Source organism: Caretta caretta, chromosome 6 (genome assembly GCF_965140235.1).
Source record: "Caretta caretta isolate rCarCar2 chromosome 6, rCarCar1.hap1, whole genome shotgun sequence".
In the NCBI taxonomy this organism is placed as follows: Eukaryota; Metazoa; Chordata; order Testudines; family Cheloniidae; genus Caretta; species Caretta caretta.
In genome coordinates, this window is record NC_134211.1 from 14700939 (window position 1) to 14717189 (window position 16251).

Here is a 16251-nt window from a genome sequence, read left to right on the forward strand (position 1 = left end):
GCTTCTCCACCACATACGAAGAAGCTGGCTGTCTAGGGCTGGGAAGGAATCTGTAGCATGGCTTGAGCTAGCACCGTTATTGGAAATAAATTCACATCCACATGGATCAGTGAAAGTATCCCGCAGCTGGTGCCAGCCCACGTGTTTGCAGTTGGCTCTAAACCATGGCCGAGAACTGTTTTCTGCTAGTAGAGTGTCTCCTACAGGATGCACAAGGCCTTAAACCCCTTCTCAGCTGACAGGGGGTAAGACCCCTAGGCCTTCGGACCACTCTGCTCATTGTGTCTGACCTCCAGCATAGCACAGGCCGGAGACATGGCTCTCATCCCAGCCTCCAGGAGTGTTGCTGGGATAGTGGTAGATCCCTCTGGGTATCTCACAGTGGTGGGGGTTCGGGGATGTCCTCTCTGGGACCCTTGCTGTGGCAGCTCCAGGATGTCCTCTGGGAGCACTAGGCTGTTATAGTCACTGAGGCCAGCTAATAGCCACGTACACTAAGCCAGGGCATTACACACTGGCTAAGCCTCTCTCTGAACACAAAGCAAAGGCCTTACGCTCCCATCGCTGCAGGGTTTCAGCTCCTTCCAGAATGTCTGCATCTGGGTCAGGTCCAACTTGTTGAGTGGAATGGACACCTCTCCGATGGGGTCATTGCGACTGAAGCGGTCATAGTCCAGAACCTGGAGATACAGCACCCGCTGCACCACCTTCTCGTATGGGAAACCTGCCAAGGAGACCAGAGCGGGAGGTGGCTACCCAGGAACGTGGCAACACGGCCAAGTCTGGCAGAGCCATTCCAGATCCATACACCTACTTAAACCCAGGTGGCATTCATGCAAAAGAGACCATCCCTGGCATGCATCTCTCTAGCCAGTTCTGGCTGGTGTATGTTGCTGGGATCGAACAGTCAGTGGAGAAGGGGCACTGGTTGGAGGGAGACACACTTTTCAGTAATTTTATGGCCTCTACTAATATCTGTGGTTACGAGTAATCAACCCTCATGCTTCATGACACCAGCTGGCCACTGGAATCCCACCCTTCACAAACATCTTCCACAATTGGCTGGGTGCATCGCAACTGACTGTGGAGGTGTTTCTGTGAGTGATCAGGTATTGACTGTTCACCAGAGGTTGGACCCAGATCAATGGTGTGATCTGATCCGGCAGGAGGTCAGATCCCAAGGGTGTGGTCTGATCGGGCCGGAGGCAGGACAGTCTGATATGGTTTAGCAGAAGCAGAGATAGTGGCCAGATAGGCCAGAGATGTGGCACACAAGGTGCGACGTACGACTAGTGTGACCAGTGGTTCAGTACGGGGAGGCAGGAGAGGGGATCACAGAGCTGATTGTCCATTGGGGTGGCTGTGGGGGTAGGTCACAGAATCCGATGCTGGAAGGACCAGGAGGCAGGACGTTTGGCCAGACAGGCCAGTGGCTCAATGTGGGGAGGTAGGAAAGGGTGTACTGGTGCTGACTGACCACGGTGCGATCCAGCATGGTGGAGAGAACAGTCGTGTGGAGAGATCAGCCTGGCAGGAGCAGGCACACTGCTGCTCTAGATGGCTCACTTTGGGCTCCAGTCTGGCAAATCCTGCTTCCTACAGGGACTTGGACTCACTTTCTGTCTCTCTAGGTGTTCATATGGCCCTCGTCACCACAGTATCTGAGCGCTGGGAGGCACGAAGTGCTAACCCCATGCTAAAGACAGGGCCCAGAGGCACAGGGGAGAGGCAGTGACTTCCCAGGGTTAGCCGGGGGTCAATGGCTGAGCTGGGACTCGCTCCTGGCTCACGCCCTGTCTGCTGGCTCCTGCCGCCTACCTTCAAAGAGGAAGGTCTCATTCCAGTGCGGGTTCAAGTTCTTCCTCTTCACTTTGGTCTCCAGCTTGTTCTTTTTATCAGGCAGCAGGTAGATCTTGACAAAAGGGTCACTGGTGCCGCTGAAGTCCTTGGCCGGCAGCTCCTGAGCCTTCATGATCTTGACAGTCAGGGTGGATTCCTGGAAGTTGTAGCCAACGCTGAATTGGATTCGGCCTAGGTTCTCCCTGCTGGAGCTGTCGTGTCCCTCGTCATCCTCAGAGCCTGGGGAGAGCTGAGTGGGGACAGAGAATGGAGAGTCATCCTGGAGAACTCAGCATGGGGTGAGCACTATTGCCAGGGAGAAACCCAGAGATCTGTCTATCTACCTGTCACTTCACCCGCCTATCTATGATTTATGTTCAGTCTTTGAGCTCCTCCTCCTATAGCTGCCCTTCGCCCCACCCCCTCGCTCCCCCTCCTTCCCCAAGATGGGACCAGAGGAGGAGACTGGCCTGATTTCTCCCCATCAGGCAGCTCGGGACTCTACAGACCCAAGAGGCATCTCTAGTCGGGGCAGTGTAAATCTGCAGTGAGGAAGGGGGGCTGGAGGCTCCTGGGGAGGGGAGATCACAGCAGTGGGATGGGTAGCTCAGTCACTGGGTGGATGAGGCTGATTTCCATCTGCCTCTGAGGAATGTTACAATATTGCTTAAATAGTCAGGGCCAATCTGCAGCCGTGATGTGAGTGTAACGCAAAACACAGCATGGGCTGGGTGCACCTCTGGGGCTGTTCCCCATAAAGAGGTTTCTTAGGCGGCAGCTGCTGTTTCCAAATGGCGGAGCTGGTCCTGTAGCTCAACCACTAGAAGCTCATGCTTTTAGACCAGGTTCAATCAGCTGCTGACCCAGCCAAGGAGAGGGAGAGAGGTGCAGTCGGTGAGAATGAAGCGTGCTGGGTCAAGCTCTCCAAGGCAAGGCTCTGACAATTATCAACCTGCTTCCTGATAATCAGCAAAACGCCCTGGGCTTTGGTGGGGCCAGGTTCTGGTCTGGGAGTAGAGAAGGTGTCTATGGTCAGAAATGGAGGTGAGTTTCTTCTGGAGCCCTCTGTGTGTCTGGACAGCTCTGCAGAGCTGGGCTAGTATTTCACGCCAGCGTCCAGCTCAGTGTCCTCAAAGAACAGTGGACAAAATCCCACCTTGCCTGAGAGAGGGCAAGTGCTGCCATGCATGGCTCAGGCACAAGAGCTGGCTGAGATGGCCACCCACCCAGCATGTGTGCTAGCCTGGTAGACCACACCCCCTGGAATGTGAGGCCAGCCTGCAGCTGGCACGGGAGCCCAGGAAACGCTATGCACAGGCCCCATCACACTGCTTGCACCAGAGAAGGAGCTTCTGACAGCCAACTAGCTGCATAGCCTGTCTCCCCTGCTGTCACCTCCCGACTGACCCTCTCAGCTTGGGACCCAGCACAGGCATGTCTGCTCAGGCTGGGGAAGAACTGGCACAGAGCTGTGGGCAGGCAGGGCCTGCTGGGGACAGGTGCTACATCAACACAGCAAATGAGTCTCTGCAGGCTGCCAGTGGGTTTGAACCCAGGACGGTCTGGACAAAAAGCACAGGCTTCTACCGTAGAATCATAGAATATCAGGGTTGGAAGGGACCTCAGGAGGTCATCTAGTCCAACCCCCTGCTCAAAGCAGGACCAATCCCCAATTAAATCATCCCAGCCAGGGCTTTGTCAAGCCTGAACTTAAAACCTTCTAAGGAACGAGATTCCACCACCTCCCTAGGTAACCCATTCCAGTGTTTCACCACCCTCCTAGTGAAAAAGTTTTTCCAAATATCCTCCCCCACTGCAACTTGAGACCATTACTCCTCGTTCTGTCATCTGCTACCACTGAGAACAGTCTAGAGCCATCCTCTTTGGAACCCCCTTTCAGGTAGTTGAAAGCAGCTATCAAATCCCCCCCTCATTCTTCTCTTCCGCAGACTAAACAATCCCAGTTCCCTCAACCTCTCCTCATAAGTCATGTGTTCCAGTCCCCTAATCATTTTTGTTGCCCTCCACTGGACTCTTTTCCACATCCTTCTTGTAGTGTGGGGCCCAAAACTGGACACAGTACTCCAGATGAGGCCTCACCAATGTCGAATAGAGGGGAACGATCACGTCCCTCGATCTGCTGGCAGTGCCCCTACTTATACATCCCAAAATGCCATTGGCCTTCTTGGCAACAAGGGCACACTGTTGACTCATATCCAGCTTCTCGTCCACTGTCACCCCTAGGTCCTTTTCTGCAGAACTGCTGCCGAGCCATTCGGTCCCTAGTCTGTAGCGGTGCATGGGATTCTTCCGTCCTAAGTGCAGAACTCTGCACTTGTCCTTGTTGAACCTCATCAGATTTCTTTTGGCCCAATCCTCCAATTTGTCTAGGGTCCTCTGGATCCTATCCCTACCCTCCAGCGTATCTACCTCTCCTCCCAGTTTAGTGTCATCTGCAAACTTGCTGAGGGTGCAATCCACACCATCGTCCAGATCATTTATGAAGATATTGAACAAAACCGGCCCGAGGACCGACCCTTGGGGCACTCCACTTGATACCGGCTGCCAACTAGACATGGAACCATTGATCACTACCCGTTGAGCCCGACAATCTAGCCAGCTTTCTATCCACCTTACAGTCCATTCATCCAGCCCATACTTCTTTAACTTGCTGGCAAGAATACTGTGGGAGACCGTGTCAAAAGCTTTGCTAAAGTCAAGGAACAACACGTCCACTGCTTTCCCCTCATCCACAGAGCCAGTTATACCATTTGAGATAAAAGACTGAACCAGCCAGCCAGCAGCAGTGGCATATTCATAAGCTCTGTGATTTAGCCTCCAGAGCACTTGGTTACTCCGCTTCTTGTCAGTGACGTGTGGCGCCAACTCGCTAGCCAGCAATCTACCCTGCTTGGCCTCAGCCCCCGGCTCACCCGCCCTGGCAATCGGCACTGCCTGCTTCTCATAGGCCTCTCCAAAATGCCCTTGCTTCTCCAGTACCAATCGCTAGCAGGAACGGAGCTCACAGGCCACTGCACCGCAGCTCAACTCCCTCCGCTTGCTCTGCCTGCCTCATCTGGGCTCTCTGCGAGCATTTTCCCCAACCTCGGTCCATTGTCAGAGCATCAGCAGGCGTCTCATCTAAATGTGCTCTTCCTGTGCTCAGGGCCCTTGCTTCTTATTAAACTCCAGCTTCCTTTCTATTATCTCTGCTCTGCTGCTGGCACAGAGGCCTATCCCACCCTGCTCCCTGCATTTCTTTAAGGCACATATGCATAGCTCCTGTGTTGGTCTCTTAGATGGGAGGCCTTCCAACTCTCCCAGCTCCCACGCTCCCCTTTGTACTCCCTGTTTTACTGCTCATAATAACGAATCATCGATTAATAATGACTATCTCAGTTGCACCACGGCTTCCCCGTGGTGGTGTGCAGGGGAATTATCATCACTCTGCTTTCACAAGATACTGTATCGCTCCCCAGATCTCTCCATATTCCATGACGAAAAGCTTCCTTACGTTGGAGTTAAGGTTGAAAGTACACATCAATCTTTTCGAGGGAAATGGTCTTAAAAGGATGTTGTGGTTTAAACAAAACAAAACAAATCCCTAGAACGCCAGGAAAATCTAAATCCAAACAAACATCTGAAAGGTTGAAAATGTCAACAGTCAACAAAATGGCCTTTACACCGACCTGTCCCTCCACACCCAGGGCATGTGCTGTACCAAACGCGCCTATTTTGCTGAGGACATTTTGCTGACACAGGCTGGGAATATCTTTGATCCTGAGTGGCCCAGATTGTGGTTTGGACTACAGAGCTGTGCAGCGGAGCGACTCTCCTTGCATCTCTGCATGTTACCCAGAGCTGGGGTCTGGGCAGGCAGGAGTGAGCAGTTGCTGCGTACATGGAATGGGTTTTCCCTCTATTCCCTGACCAGAGTAGCCTAGCCAGTACACGGGGTGTTGTAATTTGCCGCTGATCCAGGCCTGCAGTTAATCACTACCTTGCAAAGCAAGGGGGAAGCAGGGGAGGGACTGTAACACAGAGGGGTGTCTCTGAACTCTGATGCCCCCTGGGCATAGATGCCAACTCCATGGGTGCTCTGGGGCTCATGCACCCATGGAAAAAAAACCAGTGGGTGTTCAGCACCCACCAGCCACAGCTGTTCTTCGGTGCCACCGATCAGCTGTTTGGCGGCTGGGTAGAGGCTTGAGGGAGAGCAGAGAGCACCGAGCGGGTGGGACCTCGGGGGAGGGGAGTGGAGTGAGGGCGGGAAGAGGCGGAGCGAGGGCGTGGCCTTGGGGAGGGGATGAAATGGCGGGGGAGTTAAAAAAAAAAAAAGAACTAGATAAATCCATGCAGAATAAGTTCATCAAAGGCTATTAGCCAGGATGGTCAGGGATGCCACCCCATGCTCTGGGTGTCCTTACATAGGCTCCGACTCTGTGGGTGCTCCACCCACCGGCAGCCCCCCTATCAGCTCCCTCCCACCCCCTCAGTGTCTCCCGACCGCCAGCAGGCTCCGCGGATCAGCACCTCCCCCTTCTTCCCCGTGCCTCCTGCCTGCTGCGGTCAGCTGTTTCGCAGCATTCAGGAGGCTCTGGGAGGGAGAGGGGAGGACCGAGGACGCGGCATGCTCGGGGGAGGGGGCAGATCTGGGTGGGAAGAGGTGGGGAGGGGATGGAGTCTTGGGGGAAGGGGTGGAGTGGGGGCCTGGGGCAGAGCTGGGGGTCAAGTACCCCCCACCGGCACTTCAGAAAGTCAGTGCCTGTGTGTCCTTAGGCCTCTGGCTGCCAGATGCTGGGACTGGACGACATGGGATGGATCACTCGATAATTACTCTGTTCTGTTCATTCCTTCTGTAGCATCTGGCACTGGCCAGTCTCAGAAGACAGGATACTGGGCTAGATGGGCCATCAGTATGACACAGTATGGCCGTTCTTATGTTCAAGTTCAAAGCACTTGCTAACCCTTATGCCCAATCTCAGCCACTAGTGCTCTGGCACAAGGCCTGGGAACTGGAAACTCTTTAATAAGGACTTTTGGCAGGGTGAGTTTTACATTCTGAAATGTTCTGTGTGTTCAGAGTTTCCCTCAGCCCTCGATGAATGGTACAGTGGCTTTGGGAGATACAAATCCACAGCACGGTTATGATGCTACATGTCTCTGCCGACTCCCAGGCAAGGGCAACAATTTCCAATTACAGATCTCCTGCCCCTCAGCACCTGGCCTCAAATCATATAATTTCTTTAAATGATTTAAAAGAATTTAGGATTTAAAAGAAATTCTAGTTTGGGGGCCTCCAGTCAGATATAACAAAGGGCCGAGCTCTCTCAAGCTGGAGGACCACAGGTTTAATGTTAGTTTCCTGAATGGTTCTAACTAGAGTGGGCCGAAAATGGAATTTCCATCCCGTTGAAAGTTCTCAAATTTTGAAATTTGGTTTCACCCCCAATTGGGGCACAAAGAGTCAAAATCTTGGAATTTTCGGCAAAACGAAATATTTGGAAGTATCCCCTTTGAGTCTTGTCAAAACACGTTATTTCAACCAGGTCACGTTTCATTAATGGAATTAATACAATATAAATGTAGAAATCTTTCAAAATTATCAATCTGTTTCAGGTCTCAAAAAATAAAATGAAATGAAAATTTCAATTAAAAATTAAACAAAAACGTTAATTTTGTTTCAAAATGTCCTGTCAAAAAATTTAGACTAAAACGAAATTTTCCTGCAAAACATGTTTTCATTGCATCCCTGGCAAGAAAAGTTTTTGGTCAGAACATTTTGGCCAGCTATACAAGTGGGTTTTAGATGCTTGGGTCTCCTGCCCCCCACTAACGGACACTCCAGTTCTGCTGCCCTCCCACCACCCGACCCCTCTCCATGGTCTCACACTTAGAAACACTGCAGTAGTCCAGCTGAAAATGCTTGTGAACTGTGCATCTAATGACTTATTATCCCACCAGCCTCTTCTGACTTAGCCAAAGGCACCAGTCCTCACCAAGGCCAACACAGACTAAAGCAAACATGGAGTTTCCAGACCGAGCTCTCTTTGGCTGAATCTGCACTCACAGAGCTGCTTCTAACTGAAGCCACAGGAAAGATCAGGTTTAAGCCCAGTCGGTTCAGTGTGTCCATGCTGCAGACTTGTTACAGTTTTCCCCATACCCACACTATCCTCTAGGTATCTATCCCACTGTTCCCAAAAGCAGAGGCCTTTGGAAGATGTTGCAAGGCCAACGGTGCCATGAGGGACTGTTTGAAGGGAGGACTATTTGAACCATTTGAGTTACGCCAGCGACCTCCATTCACGCTGCCATCATCATGCTGCAGACTGAGACATTTCTTAGCCTGTCCCATCCTAGTGCTTCATGGCAGGAATGGGCACTTTTGGGTGTTGATGGGAGGTATTTCACAAGCGAGGGGCCCAGGCTGCGCTCTGAATGGTGCCAGGCCTGGTCAGCCCAAAAAGCCTCCCCAAGAAATGAGGAAGACGGTAGTTCTTAAACCCTCACATCTCTCAGATGCCTTGCGCATTCTGCATCCAATATCCCACAGCTTTCTACGTGGGCCTCAGAGCAACGGCCTGGTACTAAGGAAGGAGAAGTTCAGGCTGAGATGTTGGAAGCAAGGTTCTTAATGGGTAGGGTAGAAACCACAATGGGAACAGACCCATTAAATCTCCTTCTGGCCAGTGCAGGAGCTTCCCTTCAGGGCACCTAATAGTGCTTTGTACTAGTTTCTAAAGAACTAGCTGGTTTCTAGATGACTCCAGAGATAAGACTTCCACCCCTGCCCTGGGAGCAGTATGGGGTGGGCTGGCCTGGTGGTCAACATGGTGCTCAGGAACCAGAGGCCAATGTGCAGGTCTGAAGGCAGGAGCCAGGTGTTAGAGCTGAAAATTGAAGTCAGCAGGGACAGGAAACAGGAGCTGAAGCCAAAGGCCAGTGTTGCGTCAGAAGCCAAAGAGTCATAGCCCATGGTTGGAGCCTGAGCAGTCAGAAACCAGGGCAACGGAGTCCAGGGACTGGAAGGAGGCTAAGGGCAGGAGCTGGGAACAGGACAGGGTCAGAGTATGGAATTGGGGACGAGGCTGGGACAGCAGGTAGGAGACGGCAGGCTCTGTAGCAGCAGCAAGCCAGGAGCCACCTTTTTGCATAGACAACTTCCTTGGTCTCTTTCTGGCTTAAATAGTGTATGTGGCTCAATCAGGGACTCCAGAACTCATCCAATCCGGTCCCTGGGGGCGGTACCTTTAATGGAGCATATGCCTTTCAGGCTCCTAGTTCTCCAGTCACTAGTAGAGCTGTTGAGTGGTGTTGTGGATGTGGCCGCAGCCTGAAGGCCTGGACTCAGGACCTTGGATCCTCCCACTGACAGGCCTCACTGTTAGGAAGTATGAGCAACCATGTGGCCAACCAGGGAGGAGGTGGAGGTGCCATGGCTGTGCAGATGCAGGATGGAGAAGTCATTAGTGGGGATGAACCGGGGAGGGTAGGGGGAGTGTGTGTAGATGAGCCAGCTGATCTGTAGTAACTCTGTCCAGATTGCTGTGATTCCTGATCTTGCTGAACCGAGAGGCCTTGCGGGTGCTGGTGGCTCTGCACTCCTCCATTAATGATGAAAGCCCCTTTCCGCCTCTGGCTTCTCCGGATCCACTGGGAGCCTGAGTCACTCAGACAGAGCAGAAGGCTTGGTGCTGTGGCTTGCGGCCCAGGGACTGTTGGGAGGGCTGGCCGGGGCTCCCCTTGAGGAATGGGGGAAGAAATAAGAGAAGAGATGCAGACACACAAGGAGGGCAGCACATGCCTCTGCTCCATTATGGGTAGTGACGCCGCCAGCTGCAAGCCACTCCATCAGCACAAGGGCAGCCTGGAGGAAGCTGGAGCCATTGGCCCAAAGCAGATGCGGAGGGCTTACCTGGGAAGTCCCTGGGGACTGGGCAGAGGGAGGCCTGCATTGGCACATAGCTGAGCAGATGTGTGTGCTGTTCGTGCCATACTATGCCCAAGGAGAAACCTTCCCGGCATCTTGTCAGCAAGGGGAAATGTGGAGCACAGCCTGAGCACTGCCACCAGAAACAGGCATTGCAGGCCCCTTCGAGACAGGCTGCTCTCCTTCCTGCAGAGCTCTCAGCTCAGCTAGCCACCTCAGCGGAGAGGTAGAGGAGCTGCCGGTGAGCGGAGCACGAGGAAAATCTCAGGCCATGGCTCTGACTGAAGCAAGACTCGGGAGCAGCTCTGGTTAATTTATCAGCACGTCGCCACGCACAGAGACTCCAGGCCCCGTCACCTCAAGTGCTGATGCTGAGGTCCCTCCTCTGCATGTGGCCCTCATGTCTCTGTGGGTGTGTGCATGGCCCTGGGACAGGATATCCATGTCTAGTCGCAGGCATGGGCTCCCGGATCTCAAAGAACAAATCCCTTCATCCTCCAGGCTTTGAGGGGTGTTAGGGGCTGGCCTTTCACTCCTGGCTGACTCTCCTGGATACACAGCATGGAATCAGGGGCACACCCACATCCACGATGAAGGAGCAATCCCCTCTGCATCTTGCCAGGACCTAGCTGGGCTCTTCCCTTTGTCCCCATACCCGGAGCCCCCTGTGCTTGTAGCACTCTATGGCAATCCTGTCTCTGTCAGCGGAGACACCTCTGCGAGGAACTGGGGAGTGGAACTCTTCCCACTACGTTTAGACAACTAGATAATATCTTATGGATTCCCAGGCCTGTGGCTTCATTGTTGTCCAGGCAGCTGTCAGAGGGGATCAGCCTCTCTCTCTGTCACCGGCATCTCCTGGCTCCGCTCCACACACTCACTTCCCTAGGGTCGGGAGCTCCAATTAGCCAAATCCTTCCTGACAGCCTGCCTGTCACATCACTGCAGCCATCTCCCCAGAACCAATCTGACGGCCCAGACTGCGTCTCGTCATGGGCAGCCCTGGGATAGCTTGGCCTCCTCGACCCAACACAATGGAGGTACTGGGACCTGGCAGAGGACGGGACCCTCACGCATACAGCGGCTAATGGCAAGGGCGTATGGCGTGAGTGCCTGAGACAGAAGGGGGCTGAGCGGGGAGAGAGAGGAGTAACATACCCGGCTATCTATGGGGAGGGATTTCCACGCTGTACTGTCTATCAGGGAGTTGGAAAGAGACAACTAAAGGCCCCCAAACCCAGCTGGGATGAAGCTCTTCAACATCCCTAAATAAAGGCTCAAGAGCAAATGATGGGGCGGTGGGAGATGATAATGGCTGGTGCTAGTGGAGTTCCTCATGTGTGAGAACCGTTGAGAGAAGGGCAGAAGGGCCAGGTCTCTCCTGTGCTCCACTGACAGTCCCCAGATGCTCCAAACATGGGACCTCCTGACACCCACCAGGCCCTTGTGATGCAGCATTTGACAAGCGCCCCTTGACAGCCCCACTTGCTGTCTGTCTGACTCAGCTCCACATTTGTGGTTTCGCTCGGTCATGTCAGTCCGGGGGGCATACACTGCCTCCCCAGACACTCACCTGTGAGGACTGGATCTCAACCCCTTCTCTGCTGGGGCTCCTGTGGTACCATCGGCCGGGACCAGTGCTCCTGCAGGGCAATGGGACTGCGTCCCAGCAGGGGCTCAGGTCAGCACAGGAGCTATCGAGGAGCCAGTCGGTTCAGATTTGTCACAGACTGATGCTGCCTTAGGAAGCTGTCCAACCATCTCCTCCACTGGATGTCCCACCCCGCATCCCTCCCCCCACACGAGTGCTTAGAGAGCTGTTGGATGGATGAACGCCCCCCACCCCCAGTGCATTAGGGACCCACTGGTCACGCCTCCCTGCCACCACACACTAGTGCATTAGAGATACAAGGTTACACCTGCATTGCCACCAGAGTGTGACTGCAGCTCAAGCACACGTACCCGAGCAAGGTTTAATCCAGCTAGCCTGGGTGCCGGAGCAGCAGAGGTGCAGCAGCCCGTGTTGCAACCTGGGCTAGCTCTGCGAGTAATTACCCAGGGGTCTGGACAGGCTGGTACGGCCCATGGTGAAGCCCGTGCTACTGCTGTTTCACTGTGCCAGGACGCACACCACTACCCTGGTTAGGGTTACATGGGCTGCAACCAAGTGTAGACATACCCTCAGAAGCAGAGCTGGTCAAAACACGGCCCGTGGAAAGCTTTCCCTCAGAAAACACTGATCCAGTGAAGCCAAACCGTTCTGTTATGTTGAAATTTACGAGGGGAGATTATCAAAGCTTTTCACTTTGATGGCATCATTTCAGCTGGTACATTGTAACACTGAAGTCCCAGTGAAACTACATTTCCATAAAGTTCTTTCAGTGTGTCTCACATGAAGGGTCTCTGACTCTTCGTTCTGGGGTGAATTCTGACTTGTCACTCCGAAGCGGGAGGAATGGAAATCTTGAGATGTCAGATGGAGCCGAAGTTCCCTTTTCTGACCAGCTCTGCTCAGAAGCAAAGAACGCAGGACGTGTCCCATTTCTTGCCATCCACCCGAGCATCACACTTTTCCAGGAGCCAGCGGGAGCCGAGCAGGGAGGCAGCCAGTGAGACTGCTCTAGCTTTTTCGAGTGTTGCTCAAAATACACCTCTGAGGACACATCATCAGATCCCTTGGGACGCCTAGTCAGGTCATCGTGTAGGTCCCTCCCTGGGTCACTCAGAGGGCAGCTTGCTGGGTTGCTTGGGGACCTCCTGGGGTCGTTTGGAGGACACTGTGTCAGGTCATTAGCTCATGTTCCACCATCAGCCTTGGAAGCTAGTTGTGCAGGGTAAGGAATCTAGCACAGACTCATTCAGGGGTCCCAGCAGCAGCTACCCTGATCTGCCTGAGACAAATCCACAGGGCCCTCTCATTCTGCCCTTCCCCAAGCCAACCGCTGAGGAGGGCACAAAAAGACACCTATGGAGCATTAGGAAGAAGGAGAAACCCAGGCATTGCCTTGGGGAGTTTTGCTGCCCTGCCTATATGGAAGAACTGAGCCTGAGCCTGCCCTTAAAAGCTATTGAGCCAAATTCTCAGCTGGTGCATATCAACGCCGATGGAGACCAGCTGAGAATCTGGCCCCTCATCTCCTGCGTCCTTGGGACAAAGCAGGGAGTTAAGTGGCAAAACAGTTTTGTTTTCCTGTCCTTCTGCTGGTCTCCCTCTCTGCAATCCTGTTATGTAGCTGGGTAATGTGTTTGGGGAAGGATAGAGCGTGTATGAGACACGGCACTGTATTGTTAGCTCCAGCTGCGGTAATTACATTCCGTCTCCCCCGCACATGTCCCTGCCAGGGGTGCAGGGATACAACTGTCTAGGGGAACCTGAGCAATGTGAATTTCGAGCAGGGGAGGAGAGTGTTTAAAGGGGGCTAGGTAGGAGCAATGGGGTGACACTGATGAGCAGTGATAGTCTCCTAATGGCAAGGGGTTAGGGTGTGGCAGAGTCTCCCCAAAGGCAGTGGTGGAAGCAGGGAATGACTGTGTGTTGTCCAGGGAGGGGCAGGGTAGGTGTATTCCAGCCAGGTCCTCACAAGCCTTGTTTATCTCTCATTTCTACAAAGCTTCCCCTCAGCGGTACCCTGGCTATCTTAGCACGGACTCCAGAGCTGTGGGGCTTCTGCTCAGCAGCGCCCTGTCTATGTCAGCATGGTCTCCAGAGCTGTGAGCTTCTGCTCAGCAGTGCTCTGTCTATGCCAGCACGGACTCCAGAGCTGTAAGCTTCCCCTCAGCAGTGCCCTGTCTATGCCAGCATGGACTCCAGTGCTGTGAGCTTCCCCTCAGCAGTGCTTTGTCTATGCCAGCATGGACTCCAGTGCTGTGAGCTTCCCCTCAGCAGTGCTCTGTCTATGCCAGCATGGACTTCAGTGCTGTGAGCTTCCCCTCAGCAGTGCTTTGTCTATGCCAGCATGGACTCCAGTGCTGTGAGCTTCCCCTCAGCAGTGCTCTGTCTATGCCAGCATGGACTTCAGTGCTGTGAGCTTCCCCTCAGCAGTGCCCTGTCTATTCCTGTATGGTGCCAGCCATGTGAGCTGCCTCAGAGCAGTGCCTTTGTCAATGATGGCTCAGATCAGGCTCTTGGTAGGTCTATGGGAATCTGTTTGTTGTGGGTCTGGAAGGCCAAGTGTTGGCGCTATGTGTCTTGCTCATGACCTGGAATGGATAGGAGGACCTCCAGAGCCAAGGTGTGAGTCTCCACAGCTTGAGCTAAAGAGCTAAACTCCTCCCCTGTGTTGGCCAGGCGGTGGGAGGAAGGCATACCACACTGAGCAGTGGGCTTCAGGCAAGCAATGCTGCTGAGTGGGCCGGGCCCCCTGAGGAACAGCCTGAGGGTGCTGGGGAGCTGAGAGAGCAGGGTGCCACCATCCTACAGCCCCGTACAGAGCAGCTTCCCTCCCCGTTGCAGGGCTGGCAGGCTCAGCCACCCAGCGGGATTCTCTCTCCTCCATCCAGAGAGGCTGGGTCGGGGAGCAGTGAATGGAAGGTAGAGGGGCTGCCGAGCAGGAGCCAGGGCTGGAGGGTCAGAGACTCAGAGGGGTTAGTGAGCTGCCTGCTGCGGGAAAGAAGACTGCCTGAGAGGGAGCGGGAGGCAGAGGGTAGCAGGGGAAGGGCAGCAGGGCAAGAGGAGTAGGGGAATGAAGGGAGGGGAGGAAAAGGGGGCTAGAGGAAGATGGGAGGGGAGGGGAGGGGAGGAGAGGGGCGGGGGGCTGGAGGAATAGGGGAGTGGAAGGGAGGAGCAGGAGGGTGTAGAAGGGAGGGGCAGGAGGAGTAGGGGAGGGAAAGGGGGCTGGAGGAAGATGGGAGGGGAGGGGAAGGGAAGGGAAGGGGGCTGGAAGAGTGGGGATGGGAGGGGCAGGAGAGTGTGGAGGGGCGGGGCAGGGGGCTGGAGGAGTAGGGGAGTGGAAGTCAGTAGGGGAGGGGCAGGAGGGGCGTGGAGGGGAAGGGGCTGGAGTGGGAGGGGATGGAAGGAGGACGTGGAGGGGAGGGGCAGAGGGCTGGAGGAGTAGGGGAGGAGAGCAGAGGGGCAGGAGTGGAGGGGCAGGGGGCTGGAGAAGTAGGGGAGGGGGAGGGGAAGGGCAGGAGAGTGTGGAGGGGCAGGGGACTGGAGGAGCAGGGAGTGGAATTGAGTAGGGGAGGGGCTGAAGCGGGAGGGGAGGGCAGGAGGAGCGTGGGAGGGGCTGGAGCGGGGTGGGAGGGAAGGAGGGCGTGGAGGGGAAGGGGGCTGGCTGAGTAGGGGAGGGCAGGAGCGTGGGGAGGGGAGGGGCAGAAGAGTGTGGAGGGGCAGGGGGCTGGAGGAGTAGGGGAGTGGAGGGGAAGGGCAGAGGGCTGGAGGAGTAGGGGAGGGGAGCTGAGGGGCAGGAGGGGAGGGCAGGAGGGCGTGGAGGGGAGGGGAGGGGCAGGGGGCTGGAGAAGTAGGGGAGTGGAGGGAGGCACAGGAGGAGTAGGGCATGTGCGGTGGAGGGGGGCAGGGGAGGGCAGGGCATGGGGAGCACAGGAGGAGAGAGGCCACTGGTTGCTAAAGCAGGACACATTGTCCAAGGTGTCTCTGTGCCCAGGCAGAGGGCCCTGCCCCGTACCATGCTGCAGGGGCTGGCCTGAGCGTGGGGCCAGGGTAGGGGGTGGGAGATGCAGGTTGCCACAGCCTGTGAGGTTTGGGTGACTCGGTGGCAGCCCATGGCCTGGCTGTGCGTCTTCCTACAGGGCAGGTGCGCTTGGCGGTGGCCCAGCAGTTCATTAGCTCCTGCCTCTGACTCCACCAGTGTGTTTAACACGAGTGAGCCAGTTCCTGCAGGGGGAGACACTAGGGGACCAAGTAGGGGCTCCTTGCTGGGCCCAGAGGCCTCCCCCAGGACTGGTGCACCCGGGCAGGCTGGTACGTAGGCAGCCAGCGCGTATGGGTGGGCAGGTAGGACACGTGTGACCCTGTGGGTATGTGTCCAGGCCAGGAGGCTCTGGGTGTGAATGTCCCTGCACTGGGTGTATGTGCGCCCCCGTGTGCATTAGCCTGGCTTGGGGGTGGCGGGGGACGGATGACTGGCTAGAGCATGGCTCTGTGCTGTGTGTATCTCTCTGTGCTTTGCGTGTGTGCGTTGCTGTATGTCTGTGGGCTATGGCCAGTTGCATGTCTCTGCTGCGTGTGGAGGTAATGCCCCCACATCCTGCGGGGTTCAGTCCCCACCCCAGGGTCCCCAGCCTTTAAGGGGAAGCGTATCCGTTTCCTCGACCACACGGTCTCTCTTCCCTGCCCTGCAGCTGAGCTCCTCCCCCTCTGCCCAAGCCTGCCACGGAAGCTGAGCTGCCGGTCCCAGAGCCCCGGGAGCGGTGGCTGGACTGAACTGTGTGACTGAGGGCCCCAGCAGTGGCACTGGCCTGTGGGAAGCACCCTCCCTAGCGCCTCCCATGCTTGGGGGAGGTGGGATCCAGGCCCCTGG

The 16251-nt window shown here is 55.2% G+C and overlaps 1 protein-coding gene across 13 annotated transcripts in view; it reads right to left on the reverse strand.

Annotated features, from left to right (window-relative positions):
• Positions 1-16251, reverse strand: part of SYT7 (synaptotagmin 7) — a 181070-nt gene that overhangs the window by 25916 nt on the left and 138903 nt on the right. For all 13 annotated transcript variants that reach the window (XR_007357058.2, XR_007357061.2, XR_007357059.2 and 10 more), the window contains 2 exons: positions 1819-2089; positions 555-724 (listed from right to left, as the gene is read on the reverse strand). Coding sequence is in view for 6 of the 13 variants with exons in the window: in XM_048852658.2 (XP_048708615.1) it covers positions 555-724; positions 1819-2089 (441 nt within the window). In the remaining 7 variants the exon portion in view is untranslated. The remainder of the gene's footprint in view (positions 1-554; positions 725-1818; positions 2090-16251) is intronic.